The 18420-nt window shown below is 42.9% G+C and overlaps 1 protein-coding gene across 6 annotated transcripts in view; it reads right to left on the minus strand.

Moving 5' to 3' along the window:
- Nucleotides 1-5769: 5769 nt before the first annotated feature.
- The window catches only part of LOC119186238 (uncharacterized), an 80692-nt gene continuing 68041 nt past the window's right edge, over nucleotides 5770-18420 (minus strand). For all 6 annotated transcript variants that reach the window (XM_075867408.1, XM_075867410.1, XM_075867407.1 and 3 more), the window contains 4 exons: nucleotides 17196-17351; nucleotides 11960-12574; nucleotides 8759-8812; nucleotides 5770-6059 (listed from right to left, as the gene is read on the minus strand). In XM_075867408.1, the coding sequence (XP_075723523.1) occupies nucleotides 5809-6059; nucleotides 8759-8812; nucleotides 11960-12574; nucleotides 17196-17351 (1076 nt within the window). In that variant the 3' untranslated portion in view covers nucleotides 5770-5808. The remainder of the gene's footprint in view (nucleotides 6060-8758; nucleotides 8813-11959; nucleotides 12575-17195; nucleotides 17352-18420) is intronic.

Raw genomic sequence — 18420 nt, forward strand, 5'->3', positions numbered from 1 at the left:
TGGAGGCGCTGCGTCAGAGTGCCTTGAGCGTGCAGCAAAGGTGAACGAGCGCACCAAGTCACGTCACACGTGAGACAAGAGCGCTATCTGGCAGTTGTCTTGGACAACGAAACGCGCGGTTCCGAGACGGGCGAGCGCACCCGTCTCAGAGCTGATAAAGTGTAGAACGCCAAGCGATGGGTAGGTGCCACCACCGTGTCATCTTAGAAAAGCGTTGGAAACACTTCCCTTTTCGTGGAAGCGTTGCATGGTCAGCGCCACGTGATAAACGCTATGATCCGTAGAATCACTTATGTATGCCTTTTCTAGTGAAGACGCACATACTGAATTATACGTGTTGTTGTGGTGCCTCAGATGGGCGTGATAATTGCTTTTTATTTGACAATCGCACAAGTATGAACGCTCAACCTTGAGCAACATTGGTGGGCGCTGTGGATGTGGTCGGCCGTTCGGGATATCCGCTGGTGCCGTTTAAAGTACCAGGTGCCGTTAAGGGTAGACAAACAGACAAATGGACAGACGGACGGACCAAAATTTTTGCATCGAAAGTCGCCAAGAAAGACTATCGTCTCTAAAAAATTCCTACACGAATATTTTGTACTACGAGGTTAACACGCATAATATTGCGTGGTTATAGAGCCGCGTCACCAGACCAAACATGTGGATTGCACGACGACTTGGTGGTGTCAAAGCCCACTCATTACATAGCGCTCCGGTATAATTAATGATCATGATTAGTAGCAACAGCATGAATGAAGAGTGCAGCTGCGTGCTGCGTATGTAGCTTTACGGATGATTAATGCGTACTTTGACAATTAGAAGATGAATAATCGATCATGGCGCAGTGGAAACTTCGAAGCAGTCTTTGCAGCAGTGTTGCCAACCATACGGTAATTGCTCATTTTGTAGGGTACTTTCAGAAGTTTCCGGGGAGCGTAGGGTAGTATGGCGTTATTACGATTTTGGTATCGACCGTTGGAAAATTTCCACTTGTCAATTGTCATTGAACAGAGAATAAATTCAGACGATTGACGCAACATCTCCATGAGGGACATTGATGAAGAGATCCCTGAACTAAACATTTTTTTTTTCACTAAAATTGATGCCATGTTAATTCACTATGTCCCCAGCATAGGTGGTTGTTAATTTTTCTTCACTTCTTGAATTATCGTAAGGTGCGTCCTTGCTGTTTGCATCTTTACTATTTTGCTAGTTACTCAGAGCGAGTTTACTTTCCATCGCTGCTATCCGATAAATCTTCCTTGCCTATCAAAGTATTCACTTATCGCCCTTGGTGGCCACATCACTTACACTGACAGCTATATATACCTCCTCATGTATCGCGTTGTTCTTTTTCCGAACTGTTAGTCAAAGCTGTTTTCATAAAAATATCGCAACCCTTTCTCGTCTCATCTGCTGTCTTCCAAATTTCTTAGTCCGTCCACAAAACAAATATTCAAGGTGACCTTGAAAGTTGCTGCAGACTTCAGCCCCACCACCCACGTTCTCTCCATACAGTTAAATAGTCTCTACTTTACTTATGTTACGATTGTGTGTTGTGTAGTAGGATAAAATGTCAGGTAATAAGAGAAATGTGTAAAGTAGGTTAATTTGGACCGTGACCCAATGTTGGTTACGAGAGCGAGGACAAATTACGGAAAACAAACGCTGCGTTAACAATCAACGCGAATAGTCAATGAAATACTGGCAGTTAGACGTCAGTTTTAGGGCATTCAAGAAAAGGTAAACAAATTTCGATAAAAAAGAAAGAACTTATCTTCGCTAATCTGTATTTTGTAAAAAGAGTAGGTAGAATTGGGTCATCGCATATTCACTATTTATTTATTTATTTATTTATGGTACCCTCAGGGCCCGAAGGCATTACAGAGGGGAGTGGCAATACAAAATAATACAGCAAACGGCAAAACGTAAAGGAAAAGAAGGGAAAATACAAAGCGATTGGCAAAAACACACAGTAACAAAGAATTAAATGTAGTAGCGGTAATACATTACAACGATTTTGTTAAAAAAAACGGCAAAACGTAAAGGAAAACAAGGGAAAATACAAAGCGGTTGGCAAAAACACACAGTAACAAAGAATTAAATGTAGCAGCGGGAATACACTAGTGTTCGGAAAGTTTGTCGTTTCATTGTGGTATACAATCCATCCAGTTTTGTTCCGGTATTTTTCCTTTTTTATGTGTAAGACTTGCGTAGAGGTATTATGTGAAGTTTATTATGTGTTGTTTGCTTTTTGTTACTGTATTTATTTTGTTATCGCGCATGTGGTACATGACATATTAGTTTTGTTGCTTGTTGTACCTGCAAAAAATATAAAAAAATGTCTATCTGTGACGACCTACAGGTGCAGTGGCCTTTGCCAGGCGTATAATACAGCTTTTGCTCCAGTTTTTTATTTGTTTTTTTTTGTCTTGCATCTCTAAAAACAAAATAAAATTACGACTTCTACTACTACAAACACTACTTGGCAGTAGGTTTAGTTTGATAGTTTAAACATTCCCTTGCCTGCTGCATGGTTTGGGTGTCCGCCAACAAAACAAACGAAGCTGTCGAACGACTATTAGATTTGAATGAGGCCCAATTACTTTATCATGCTCAGCTCTTCGAGGTGAAGCTCGAGCGTCCGCCATATTTGCTTCTTATCGCACAGTGCATCGGCTTGTAGCGGATGGTCGCTTCTACCGCATATGCTTTGGGCTAAGCTACTTTTGACTGCATTTATTGTGACAGCCATAGACGAGGTCCGAAAGGATTGATATTGATTGATATGTGGAGTTTAACGTCCCAAAATCACCATATGATTATGAGAGACGCCGTAGTAGAGAGCTCCGGAAATTTCGACCACCTTGGGCTCTTCAACGTGCGCCCTAATCTGAGCACACGGGCCTACAACATTTCCTCCTCCATTGGAAATGCAGCCACCGCAGCCGGGATTTGATCCCGCGACCTTCGGGTCAGCAGCAGAGTACCTTAGCCACTAGAACAGCGCGGTGGGGCAAGGTCCGAAAGGACAGACTGATGAGCTATAGTTGGAAGTGCATAATTCAGGACAGTTGCACATAAACCAAATGGAATGCGACATATCAAGACAGGAGTGGGACATAACGCAGCTCTCGCTAAGAACTGAGTACATGATCGCATATAATGAAAACACGACACCGCGCCAAGAAAAAAAAAGGAGGGGGGAGGGAATATAAGCTAGTCGTCCCACCAAATCAGTCAGGTGGATGACGTTAAAAAAAACATTTCCTTCTCGGACACCCAGATTGAAAAGCGCCTTACTGCATCTCAACAGCATATATGCGGAATTTTGTTAATTTTGCTTGTGAGCTGATCAGAATTTTTAAGGCGGCGAATGCGCGCTGTTTAACAGAGGCTTGCAACCGCAAAGTCCACAATGACCGGCGGGGAGTCCTGACAAACTATTTTTCTACATTATACCCGTACGTGGAAGTGATTGTTCCCGCACCTGCCTATTTGACCAACATACACTTTGCCACATGTGGGCGGAATAGAATAGAATATACTCTCTCTATACAAGACACAAACGGCTCGGTGCACTTCTCATTGCACCCACGTGACTTGCACACACGTGCATTTGCCCTAGCGCCAACGCTTGACAGCTTTAATTGAGCAGATACGGCGATATCAAAACATATGCGCTTTCCAACTTTCTTGAGATCGAGACCAACATAGTAGAAGTAAGGCAACACAACAGATTTCTTTCTTTAATGCGCCCCATAGTCAATTCTCTGGCGGTCATCCGTCTTGAATTTCTTCAGCATAATACGTGTTACAGCAGATAAACCGCGTCAGACAAACGTTCAACTAGGTCACCATGGTTTCTGCGAATTGAGAGTGGGCAGGACTTCAAAAGGGCATTACTAAGGCAGAATTCGATTATGTTTTCCTTTATCAGCTTTGAATTGTAGAAAATGAATCACAAGGAAGGGTTTCTCACCTCTTCACACGTAAAACCAACATGCCTGCTTACAAGAACACTGAACGTAAGATTCAATGCCTTACCAGCCTGCTAATGGGGCCTTTAAATGCTATAACAATAGGCTAAGACATTCGTCAGAGCAAACTAAAACCTGCTAATCGTCAACCGAGCAGAGAATGTGTTCTACGCCTACAATCTCTCCTAGCAAAAATGAACCAACTGGCCTTTATGGCATGAAAATACATCACTCAAACAAAGCCCAGTTCAAGAACCAATTCGCACGCCACTACACTGAATGAAGTTTAAGTTGTCCCAAGAAGCGTACATTGAAGTTGGATGATTGATTTGTGGGGTTAAACGTGCCAAAATCACCCTATGATTATGAGAGTTGCCGAAGCGGAGGCCTCCGGAAATTTTGGCCACTTGGAAGATGTTGAAAGAAGATGAAGCATAAGGAACTGTAAGAACTTCTCACTTGCAAGACATGTTTCATTTTGGAACATCGCTACATTATCATCTGCAGTTTTCACACACTCGGACACCTCGTGAACCGAAATACAAAAAAAACTCCTAATATTTAAATACAAGGCTGTGAGTCTGCCAACGGCATTGTCATTTAAAATTAATGGGCATCTTGCAAACAGCATATCAGAAGAGCATCAAAAACACGCAACAGATTTTCCTGCTATACCACTTCAAGACACGATAACATGGAACGGGCAGCCTTCCTTATGAGGTTTGCCCTTAGCCCCGCCGCGGTGGTCTAGTGGCTAAGGTACTCAGCTGCTAACCCGCAGGTCGCGGTATCGAATCCCGGCTGCGGCGGCTGCATTTCCGGTGGAGGTGGAATTGTTGTCGGCCCGTATGCTCAGAATTGCTTGCACGTTAAAGAACCCCAAGTGGCCGTAGTAAATGTTCAAGATAACGATTATGAACTCCTTCGTTTATCTTCAATTTCAATAAATAACGACTACTGTCTGATCTGAATTGTTAAAAAACTATTGCATTCTTTTCTCTTTACGTGCGCTGTATTTCTCTTGGTCATAGCTATTCAGTACTTAAAATGCGTCACAAATTCAAATAATTATTTCTTGGCCAAACACCCTGCGTGTTACAGGTATCATCATCATCGCACTTGGGAAGAGGCATTCCCAACGGCAATGATATTGTAAATTGTGTAAACCTCTGTCACGGAGGTCATATGCATCTCAAGAATCTAAATTAGTATCATTAATTCATTATAACTATGTTATAAATTAGTAGTCATACAAACGCTAAGTGCACAGGTTTGTTAGTACTTTTTTTGTTTTTTCAGGGCAGAAAACGTACGAAAAATGACATGTCACGCTATTGCGATGGCTCGTGCCGTCTTCATTCTCTCAGCAAAAAGAGTCATTCAAGCGACTCTTTCATATGAGTCACTACTTGCCGTTTGCTTGAGCCTCCTTAAAGAGGCACGTCAACTTTCTCTCAAGATGGCTGCACTCTCGTCGGAAGTCATGGTGCGAGAGAGTATAGGTTGCAGAATGCTAGAATAAAATTGTTGATGGTGATGCATAGCGAAACATGTAGCCCAAAAAGACTAATCGAAGCGGGCGAAGAAGGGGACGAGAAGGGTATCTTTAAACAGAATGAAATACATGGTGTGTCAGGGCACACTGAATAAATTAAAGAATAATTTTTTTTTTCTTAGGGTATTATACAGTTGGCTTACAAAAATTTTACTGCATATAAAAAAACACTCGGAGATACTGGAACACTGACGAAAGTTTTATTACAGCAAATGGAACTAAAGAAATGTGAAATTCGTGAACAATATCCTAAAGTGGCACTTTATTGAAATATCATAGAGGAGTAAATTGTTTCACTGGCGGGTTACTGCACCTATCTCTTCGAACACATGTGCCGTCGTAATTTCGGCAATAAAGCAACCTGCACCAACACCTGCGCTCCCTCGATTTAAGGCACTGACGACCTTCGACTTTCCCACGGAGTCGACCCGTCTTCAAGTAGATGTCACAACTGCACTCGCCACAATTGGATGATCTTGCCAACGATACTTCGCTGACCGTGCACCTTTGGAATCTTCCTGATCCTAAAACACACACGCAAAAAAAAAAAATAAATGAGAGGTGAATATTGCCTCAAGGCACATCATCTCGGCATGCGTGTTCATTGGTAACGATAGTTATAGCACGAGAACAGAACGACGACACAGAGACAACAAGGACACGAAGGACACGAGCGCTCCTTCCCCCCGTGTCCCTCTTGTCGCTTGGTCGTCGTTCTGTTCTCGCGCTATAACTATCGTCATGTCATACCAACTAACCCAAGCTGCCACACTTTATTGGTAAATTGTGAACCTTCATATTACCCGCCAAGAATTGTGCCTAACTTACGAAGAAAATGCTGTCGGATTGCAGGACGGCGATCGTCCTGTCCACTTCGTTCTCGTGTCTCGTTTTTAGTGCAGTTATAATTTTTCTGAATTTCTTACCAACTCCCCCTTCCCCCACAATACTCTTCTCGGATTACTTAAAGCATACATAGTCCCATGCGCAATTAGCGAAGAGTGCACGAACGTGAAGCCATGTTTCCCAACGCATTGTCGCCTTGAACTATAGTCGCTTAACGGGCTGATTAAGAGTTCTCGATAAAAGCGAAAGCCTGCAATGTTTTCACAGAATAGTTCACTGCTGAAAATTTCATGCACACTTTCCCTAGCGGTATCAAATGAAACAGAAGGTGAACACTCATATACACGATGTGGTGGAACAACAGCATGCATTCGTGGCGGCTATAGCATGTTGCTGGTGAGTACGTAAAATCTAGTTTTGGGATAATGCCTTGTTTTATTGTATAAGCTTATACTTTCCACTGGCCACGAAGACCCTCACTTTTTACTTTGGACATTTCACAGTCAACATAAGTGCCTCTCGCTCATTAAAGGGGACCTCTAACACTGTTTAACTCCCTATTTTTTACTCGTGGACTGCACAGACTGACGCACGGACAAATTAGTGCAGCAAGAACGGCAGCGATAGCGGCACGCAGTATGAAGTTATACAATTTTAAAACAATTCAAAATACAATAAAAAAAAATGTCAGGTCTCTACTCGAATATCACGGGGTGACATGACCACATTTCACTCTCTGCTGTGACGTTGCAGGGGGCCTTCAATGACATGGGCTGACAGCTCCTACGTAGAGGAAGCTCGTACACCATTGTTGCCTGTTCAGTCAAATGTGTTTATGACGTTGTTGCTATAGCAACAGGCAACATGGTGCCTGACCACGCCATTTTGTTTACGTGGTCGGACAGCTGGGTGAGGCTGGTATAAATGAGCCTCCCCGACTTGTCAGAACTCGAGCAGGTCCTTCTGCTTCGGAGTGAAGCTTTACGCATCCTGTGATAGGCTGTACTCATCGTCATCATTTCCGCCCGCGTAGTTCTAGCAAGCGCCACTGTGTGCCGACGTAATCGGCAGCAATGAGATGACTTTATTGCGCGATTAAAATGTTAAATAATTTCGCATCGGTGCTTGGACCTATGCTAATATTGTTCCCGGCCATCGGTTTACGCAAAACACATACAAGAAATAGGTGCTCCAAAAGTGTTGGAGGGCCCCTTTAACAGTTGCACAAAAGCAGTTTTATTCTGTGATAATGGCACAAAAGTATTGAAATCCTGACAAGGTCGTACGAATTCATTACAAGATGGTCACGTACTCTCCCTCTCTCTCTCACACACATACACACACAAAATACAGAAGAAGGTTTCCGGATCGCACTGACTCGCCACGTGTCCTGTATCCCACGAGTCGCCGAAAAAGTGTAATTGATTCCAAAAGGAAGTTCTCACGTGTCTTCGTAGGTTCCCCTACGTGGCAAGACAGTACCCCCGCCCCCCCCCCCCCCCTGAAAAAGCAAAACATAGAAATTGCTATTTTTTATAGTGTCTCATCTTGCCTTCCCACCTCGTTTGTTGGGCGCGTGTTGACATTCTGCCGTAAATAACGTTATCATTGTTGGCGTAGGATGACAATTATCAGGAAAGTGCAGAAGACGTCAAAAAATTCAAGAGAGCAAAGTGGACGCACGAATGTTTGTGCTTCGGGAGTGCCTAAAAACTCTACGCTCACGCCGGTGGAATCATGAGTTCAGAAATGGTGAAATGTAAATATTATAGGACCTGTTTTAACATAAGTTCGTGTTAGGAGTTTTGTACTATAAAAAAGGCTACTATAAATAAACTGCTTCATAAAGTTTTTTCAGCAGTTACTTTGCAAATTGCACTGTCTTGGACAATGTACTATTCTTTTACAGTGACAAGTAGAGCAAAAAAAAAAAAAGATATATCACGCTATGTGGGCAAACGCAAGCGAAAGGGACGCAAGACTGGTTAGAAGCATGTAGAACACGAATGCCATGTCATGAGCCTGTATTTGCTCTTCCTATTAGAAACAGAGTGAACCCACTCCTCTGTAGGACAGCAAATAAAAAGTGCACCCGGTGTACATCTTTTGTCCATTTCATTCTTCCTTTTTTTTTCTTTTTGGAATGCTGGCATTGTAGGCACTATCACGTTTTTTTTTTCGAAGCGCAGAAATAAGGCCTCCTAGTTTAAGACGCCCCAGAATGAGCTAAAATAGATAGCGCATTGGGAAATTGTGTCCCTGTTGGTATGTGTTTGTTCGAAAGCTGTTCATAAACACACTTCACTGCAAAGCTGTTGTTGAAGCCATTCGTTACCGCGGTTGCGTTCGTTTTCAGAAGAGTGGCAGCTGTACTCACCCCAAGTACCGTTTCCGCCTGGTCGTAAGAGCAAACCAGTACTGCCTCCAATACCTGCAAAAAATTTAATACGCAAATGTGTTACCTCAATTAAAAAAAATCACCAAACGTCAGTGCGCCGTAAGACGTAAGAAAGTCTGTTTATTTATTTATTTATTTATTTATTTATTTATTTATTTATTTATTTATTTATTTATTCATTTATTTCACAATGCTGCAGGCCACAACAGGCCCAAGCAGGAGCGGAAGAAATGAGAGAAAGTAAAAAAGAAAGTAAAACAAGAAAAAAACAAATAAAAGTAACTGCTGCGTTTAAGGGGGATAGTCAGGGTGAACAGGTAAAGTGCCTCAGAAAGGCTGGCAAACGTTTGGATAAGAGGACCTATCTTTTTGAATTATACTACTACGTTCTTTCCATCTGTCGGCGCCAATCTAGATTTTGGATTTGCTGTGTTTAAGATGTTATATGGAAAAAATTTAGCACATTTAACACCGTAACTTTTGGCATGGGCGTAGCCGAAAATGTTTTTTGTGAGTTAGGCGCGTGAGGGGGAGGGGTCAAGTCAACTACTTTTTATATATTTTCGTGCATCCGTTCGTATCAGTGCGTGTACACGCAGCAAAACCTTAAAAAGTTGCTGAAGCGGTTTGATGAAATGTGCGTACACGATTGAACCCCCTTTTTCGAAATCATGATTCAGACTATGTTTAAGTGCGGCGCCCTCTAAGGTTGCCGTATGATGTATTGTTCGCTTGGCGTAACATAAGTGAACCCACGTATATCATAGCCGTGTGAACCGCACTCGCGCCAATGGAAAAGTTTGCTTTTTTTTGACTGAAGGAGCGCGCACACTCAGATATGGACCCTAGAACAGAAGATTGCACAGGCCAAGAAAAAGTGCCTACTCTCAACTGAACTTTATTCTAAACGATAGTTATAGCGCGAGAACAAAACGACGACACAGAGACAAGAAGGACACGAAAGACACGTGTCCTTGTTGTCTCTGTGTCGTCGTTTTTTTCTCGTGCTATAACTATCGTCATGCCATACCAACTAGCCCAAGCTGGCACACTTTATTCTAAAGAAGGGTAGGTACATATATATCACTCCTGTCACGTGAGCTGGCTGGTGAAAGATTAAAAAACAAAAAAATAAAAATGGGGACATAAAACACGTGCCTCAGATCAGATGCTCCGAGTGCTCATGTTGTATGAAAATTCTTTTTTTAGTTTGAATACCTCATGAGCACTCTGAGGATCTGATATCAGGCACGTGTTTTATAATCCCATTTTTATTTATTTTGTTTTTTTATCTTTCACCGGCCAGGTCATGGGACAGAAGCGATATATATGTACCCACCCTTCTTTAGAATAAACTTTAGTTGCGAGTAGGTGCTCTTGGACTGTGCAATCTCCTGTTCTAGGGCCGTTGTCTGAGTATGCGCCCTCATCCAGGCGAAAACAAAAGAACTAACTTGCCCAATCATCCGTGCTACTGCAAAAGTTTTCTTCTTCTTGTTCTTCAGGAGGCTTGATGATAATTTCCGGCTTCATGCGATTTCGCCTTCATGCTACTCAGCCTTTCACTCAAAGAGGTTGCGCACTTCTGAGTAAGCTAATCAGCACATAAGTGCCAGCAATTAGACTGGGGTGTCCATGCATATTCTTGGGTAATCACCCTTTCTATTGAACAGGTACTGAATACATCACACACAGAGCAGATTGATTGATTTGTGGGGTTTAACGTCCCAAAACCAACATATGATTATGAGAGACGCCGTAGTGGAGGGCTCCGGAAATTTTGACCACCTGGGGTTCTTTAACGTGCGCCCAAATCTGAGCACACGGGCCTACAACATTTCCGCCTCCATCGTAAATGCAGCCGCCGCAGCCGGGAATCGAACCCGCGACCTGCGGGTCAGCAGCCGAGTACCACACACAGGGCAGAAGCACACTAAAAGTTGTCATTCTGCACTCTGTGTTTGGGTTGTATTCAGTCCGTCCTTGTACGATAAAAAGCTTGATTATCCAAGATGCAACACCAACTAGTTTCTATAGCTGCTCCTAATTAATTCCTTGGGTAGTCGGTAACAAGAGCACCGTGCAAGTGGCAGCTATAGGGTAATTATGAACCTTGCATAATTATGAACCCAGCACCTCCACCACTTGTGAGGAACCGGTTTATTCAGCCAGGCTCGAGCTAAATCACGATGGTGATGATAGTTACAGACGAAGAAGATGTACAGGTTATGATGTTATCAAAGAGAATAAAGAGTCATTCACTTGTAGCGCTCACAGTATTTTTTTTTCATAGTGAAAGAAGAGCTTGAACGTCCGTTCATTAACTACGCCACCACGAAGAGGGCTGAAAACAGCGAGAAATCGTTATTGAGGTTTATTGTTTTTAATGTGCACTATATTCCATCTCTGGAAGACTATGAAAATTTCTGGCGCATATCTAGTTATGATCACAGGTTTTGCGAGCCATTTCAAGGTAAACGCTTTATCTGCTTAAAGAATTGAACCCACCTCGCGTTGACAGCGGCGCTGCCGCTTTAGTAGAGACCAAGCGCAAGGCTATGTACCATGTGATGAGCAAACGTAGATGAAAGGTTAGCCAATAACGGCAGAGCATTTTTAGAGACAGGAGAGATAATTATTTTTGATTACCTACCATTTGTTTCGAGTACCTGCCATTTATTCAACTTTGTATTAGACACCACCATTGTAACTACATTGTTTTCGCATGCCCGTCCTCTATAAATTATGTTATATAACCACATTGTAATGTTTTTGTACCCTATTGCTTCTGTTATATTGTGTTTTCTTTTCTCAACCCCCCCCCCCCCCTTTTTTCAATGTCCCTACGGAAACCTGTAAGGTAACGGGAATAAATTATTAAAAATCAACGTGACCTGGCTTTTCAATAGAGCTTGGTTGCTTACAAGTTTACAGCTAAAAAATCGACAATAGCTAGCCGACAAGCAGCTTTATTGCACCAATTTTATGAACTTGTAGTTAATTTATCTACACGCTTATTTTGCTCCCCCAATGAACCAAATAGCTTAGCAAGAGGCCATGGGGCAACATCAACATGATTATTAACCCATATTCCTAGTACAAGCGCAAACGCGGAGCCAAAATAACGCCATACAATTGAAATTATTTGTAACAGACACGGGATGTTGGACATGCACTCACCGATACTAAGTCCACCGCCACCAATTTTAATACCACCTCCTCCAGTGGCGCCAGCTCCAAGACCGCCCCCACCAGCGCTGACAATTCCACCGCTAAGTCCACCACCAAGTCCAGCGCCAAGTCCGCCGCCAGGCACGGCGCCAATTCCACCGTTAAGACCACCGCCAACTCCGGCGCCAACTCCGGCACCTTGTCCGCCAGCTGCACCAGTGCTAGTTCCGGCGGCACCAGCTCCAGCACCAAGTCCGCCGCCAAGTCCAATGCCAAGTCCGCCGCCAGGCAGGGCGCCAACTCTACCATTGAGACCACCGCTAACTCCGGCGCTAACTCCGATACCTTGTCCGCCAGCTACACTAGTGCTAGTTCCAGCAGCACTAGCTCCAGCACCAAGTCCACTGCCAACCCCAACGCCTTGTCCAGCACCACCTAGTCCGGCCCCGCCAAGACTAGCCCCACCAACTCTGACACCACCAGTACCAGCGCCAATTCCACCACCAGCACCAGCGCCTCCAACACCAATGCCTAGTCCGCCGCCAAGTACAGCACCGCCAATTCCAGGGCCGCCAATTACAGTGCTGCCAATTCCAGTGCCGCCAACTCCTATGTTGTTACCAGCTGATAATGATAAGAAACGATAGGGAATATTCTTCATTGCCAAACTAATCAAGCTTACGAAATGATCTCCGTTAGTAGGACAACAAAAGACAGAAGGCTAGCAGAATGTACTACGCGAACAACATACATGTTGAAGGTTCTTTTCTGGATCATGCGTTGATGTCATTTCATTCCTTCAGGAATCCACTCATTATAGCAAACATGCCTTTAAGATTTTCATCTCCACAAGTGCACAATTCACGAAAGAAATCTCTCATAAGACCGACCACGTGCAACACAATACTACCATAAAAATTCTGCATGAGCAGTCAGAGTGCCCCTTTGATTATTTCCACTACCAGCTATTTTCATGTGCGCCTCAATAATACCGTGGCTACGATTCTTGGCTGCCGAATGGGAAGTCACAAATTCGATGCCGCCTGCGGCGGTCGAATTTCAATACAGGCGATTTGCTAGGCGCCAGTGTACTTGAATTTAGGTGAATGGTAACACCGTATGGCCAAATTTACGAGCCCTTCCCTCTGGCGTGTTTAACATCATACCGTACTTTGGGAAAATATAAACCCAGATATCGCCATTACCATCTATCTCATGGTTTAGAGCAACACGGGAATTTATGCCAAGCTCTGGTTCGAGAATATTAACCATAGAATTGCTCCTTAAACAGATATATTCGCATTTACCTCCACCGATGGTTATGGTGGGTCCACCTCCACCACCTTGAAGAAGAAACAAATAAATGACTTACCATTAGCATCATTGCCATCATCTTGCTTGCGGACCAATACATGTGTCAAAATGTACTCGCGTTCAGTAGCACTGACAGTTTGGCGAGTTAGTGTGGGTTCATAAATTTAAGGGTTCATAGGATGGGCGCCGTGCTTGTAACGAGTCTGGCACCGGTCCTTGTGTTTTAATCGTTTTTGTCTCTCGTGTTTTCGTGCCATTTTTAAGTATATATGAACACCATAAAGGAATTTTTTTCTGTTAAGAGGCTGACAAAAAGTCATCATTTCTTGCCAAGGTATCGTATACTCCTTCTCATACAGGAATCATTCAAGCAATAGAGGTGGTTACATAGGCTTAAGGCAGAAAATCATAAGCATAATATAAAACAACTATACTAACAATATTGGTGAGAACTAACAGAAAATAATGCCAATTAAGGAAAGTATAGGGCATGTTATTGGAAGTACTTGTATTGTAAATTTGAAGAAAGAAAAGTGGACGAAACGATCGATAACTTGCGTATGGCAGGCACCGAGCCTGCGATCTTAATTTCGATAACGCGTCCGATGCTTTGCCACTGAGCTATACGGTGGGGGTCGTCTCTTCGTCCAATTTGCAGTGTAGATATGTGTATTAAAATTGTGCAAGCGTAAGTCACCGACGCCTGTTGCAATTACGGCGTGTGTAGAACACTTTTTTGTGCCTTTCGGTAACATGTAGCTCGTGATCCTATTAAAAGCTGGCTGCTCATCAATGATCTCTCTCATACTACTTTAAGCCATCAAGTCCACCAAAACGAGACCCTTGCTATGAATGAAGGGCAAAAGTGTGAATTTGAGCACACCTTTCTGTTTGTGAGACATACTACTATAAAAGAACCGACAATGATGCCAAGTAAAATGGAACCCATAAAGTAATTCAAATGAAATTGTGCAGATAAAAAGTAAACAGAAAAATAACTGCGCTAGCAGGAATCAAACCTACGTCCTTCTAATAACGCGGCCAATGTTCTACCACTGAGCTACGGTGGCTCAGTGGCTCAAATGGACTCAAATGGATATGTATACCCTACAGAGCGGATGAAAAAACGACCACTAACGTCGCTCAGCGGTAGAGTGTCGAACGCATTATTCGAGGGTCACAGCTTTGGTCCCTACTTGTGGCACACAGACAAAAAAAACTTTATTATCCTGCCATTGCCAAGTTAGCGTTGTCGACTTTTTTGTATTTTTTTTAAAAGAACATATACACATATCAATGAGTCACCAAAACTGTGCACAACGTGTAACAATACGCCATGTATAATGTCTCGCAAAACAGATAATTCTACTTTTATACTGGAGGAGAGATTGGTCGATGAAGGATACAGTTCTTGATTAATAAAAACGGTCTCAGCTATCTAGCGTGTGATCAACGTGTTCACATTTCATCACGGTTTTCTGAAAGTCAAACAAACACCGACATTATCCGCGATGCGCTGCCAAATGTTCTCATGCTCTCGTAGGTGCCGTTGAGGCACCGCCTCATTTGGCATACGAAATAGAAAAACTCGTGATTCCGTTTTTTTTTTTTTTGTAAAGACCTGTCTTCTCCTTTCTCGCAACACGCGACTTTCTCTTACGCCCTCCCCTCCTTTTCTATTTTAGTCGAGAAAAGTCCATGGGGTCTGCACATGAATGCGCTAAGGTAAGCAACAAATGCCCTCAACACAAAATGAGTGTGTAGAAATATTCACTCCACGAAACACTATTTTCAAAGATTTTTTATTCCTTCGGTTAGCAAATGCTTTCGCTCAAGTAATGGTGGGCACAAAATAATATACCATAACAGAGAAGGTAAGAAAGCAGGCTCGTTGAGCCAAAAGAGAGTGCATTAACGAGATGCAACTGCATATATATATATATATATATATATATATATATATATACATATATATATATATATATATATATATATATATAAGGGAGAGAAGTGTATACCTAAGGGCTCGTATTTCCGTGTTTTAACACAATATTAATGAGATATAACAGACAGTAATGCCAAGGAATTCCTTGGCATTACTGTCTGTTATATCTCATATATATATATATATATATATATATATAGATGAAATAGATGATCAGAGTTTCTTCCGGCTACCGTAATAAAAGATATAAACTTCGAGAATAGGGCAGTATAGGAAACAAAACAATAAAATATTTATTTAATCCTAACAGTTTCGGCTGGTGGACCAGCCTTCTTCGGAGGATGTAAGTGAAATGATACAAGTTCCCGTAGCAGAGGGTCACCCTCACAGTTTAAAGACCCTCCAAAAAAAGAGAGAGAAAAAGACAAGCGGGCGAACGAGGTAGCAACAGACAACAAGAAGCAGAAGAAGGAGAGGAACTAGAAAGGAGCGACGGATATATATATATATATATATATATATATATATATATATATATATATATATATATATATATATATATATATATATATATATATATATATATATACCAGATTCTTCGAACGTCATTCACGCTGGACCCGATGTATCGTATGCAAGAAAGAGACGACGAAACTTTCGTGGAAGCGTTTTACTAAACGTTTTCAGCTGGTGGACCAGCTGAAAACGTTTAGTAAAGAGGCTTCCACGAAAGTTTCGTCGTCTCTTTCTTGCATATATATATATATATATTATGACGTCTGGGTTGAGATGGCGTTTATTCAACCCAAGGGCTCAGCAGTGAACGGGCAGCCTGAGACCGAGCGCGCACATGGTTATGATTGCGTTGACACCCAGTGAAAAAAAGGACAGGGACCCAGACGGATGATGATGATTATTACAATACATATATGAGAATGAGCGCATAACAAATGCCCAAACTATTTCCCCCCACATTGAAGCGGCCAACCTGGCCGTAGCAAGTCAATGTGACAGAGAACGTCGCCTGAAAGGCTATCGTGAGGCTTCATGCGAGACACGTGCATGATCTCTGTGATGCAGTGACGGTGGTCTGTTGGGACGACAAGTGGAGTCACACGATAATTAACGGGATAATTAACGGGAGTCTGTTTGATAACTATGTAAGGCCCAATGAAGTGTGGCTAAAACTTGTCACACAGACCAGGCGTACGAATAGGTCTTAACAGGAGCACCTCGTCACCATGTTGGAAGAATACAAAGCGATGGGATGTGTCATAAATGACTTTTCGATCTTGCTGTCATGCTTCCGTGTTTATTAAGCGAGCATGATTGCGACACCGGGCTAGTCTTGAAATGTATTCCCTCTACAATTGCACAGAAGAATGAGCTGGTTGGTAGGCATTTAAACTGAAGCTTGAGAAGAGAGAGAGAAAAAATATAAGTAGGAAGGTTAACTTGATCAAGTCCCGTTTGCTACCCTACACGGGGGGAGAGGGAAGTAAGGGACCAGAGTAGAGTGAGAGAAGTAGATGGATATTGCACACTAGACACACAACGCACACGTAGTGAAGGGTTTAACAAGCGGTCGCTCAGTGATGCTGCCTTTAAGAGGTGTAGAAGGTTCAAGATCTTAATACTGCTAGGCGCGTATAAAGCTGTGCCGCCGAATATTATGCAACACTGTAAAATTGACTTACTATTACCACTATTGTGGCCCGAAACTTCGCATGCTGCTGTCCCCATTCAAATGCGGAATGATAAACCTGCCAAATTACGACGTTTATTTGGTCTCTGGTAGTTCGTAGTGTGTATTGAACTACTAAAGATAAATGGAACTTTAGGCTTCTTCTCCCCACATACTGAAAAAACTTTCCTGGCGTGAAACAACCCTTCAGCATTATTGATGCCAGGAAGTGCTTCTCATTATCATCGCCAGGCAAAAATATTACGGCTTACAATATCATCTTATTGCTTATTTTCACTCACCTGCAACACCTGAAATAGTTCCAGCGCCTGCTCCTGCTGTGGCTCCCGCTCCGGCTCCGGCGACAGATATAGCTCCACCGCCAGATATTGCTCCGCCGCCAGATATTGCGCCGCTGCCTTGTCCGGTGCCAACGACAAGGTGACCACCTGTATGTCCTAAATAAAGAAAAGCATGTATTACATGACATCTGTGTCGGTACATTTCACCGACATACACCATTATTACAATAGTCAATTGAAACAAAAGCTGTGATTTCCAACCATTGGTGGATTACACTATAACTGTAGAGGAGTGGCGTAGAGTGCGTCGCGCTTCGTGGTCACACGTGTAACGCCTGCAGTGCTTCAGTAGCTGGTGAAAACAGCCCAAGCACCAACGTAGGCACAAAGCGTGACGATGACCCCGCCGTGGTGGTCTAGTGGCTAAGGCACTCGGCTGCTGACCCGCAGGTCGCAGGATCAAATCCCGGCTGCGGTGGCTGCATTTTCGATGGAGGCGATACCGCTGTAGGCCCATGTGCTCAGATTTGGGTGCACGTTAAAGAACCCCAGGTGTTCAAAATTTTCGAAGCCCTCCACTACGGCGTCTTTCATAGTCATATAGTGGTGTTGGGACTTTAAGCCCCACATATCAATCCAAAGTGTGATGATGACGGGCAAGTAGAGAGCTACAGCACACAGCACGCTACTTTCAACAATGTTAATTTTGGGAGCGAAAATTGATGCGGTTTTCATAGTGACGTGGTTTATTTTATATGACGCATTTTTTTCCAGCATAAACGTCACTAAAAGTAGTAACATGTGTGCGTGTCTTTCTCTCTCCTTTGTTAGAATCCCGGCTGCGGTGGCTGCATTTTTATTATACTGACGAAAATGCTGTAGGCCTGTGTGTGCTGATTTCGTCGCAAGCTAAAGAACCCCAGGCCATCGAAATTTTCGGAGCCCTCCACTACGGCATCTCTCATTATCATATGATGGTTTTGATATGGTAAACCCGACATATCAATAGATCAATCTGTCTTTTTCGCCATCGTTGTCTTCGTGTCTTGAATGTCGGATTATGCTAAACTAGTATGTCCATTTGTCCAGCCTAACATTGTGAAGCACTATGCGCTGAAAAGTGTGTGTTGCAAAAAAATATATTAATCATGGGACAACACGACGCTAAGCATTGTGATTGATTCACGATGACTGAAACCTATATGCGTATGAGCAACTCGAAGAA

This window comes from Rhipicephalus microplus, chromosome 6 (assembly GCF_043290135.1).
Source record: "Rhipicephalus microplus isolate Deutch F79 chromosome 6, USDA_Rmic, whole genome shotgun sequence".
In the NCBI taxonomy this organism is placed as follows: Eukaryota; Metazoa; Arthropoda; class Arachnida; order Ixodida; family Ixodidae; genus Rhipicephalus; species Rhipicephalus microplus.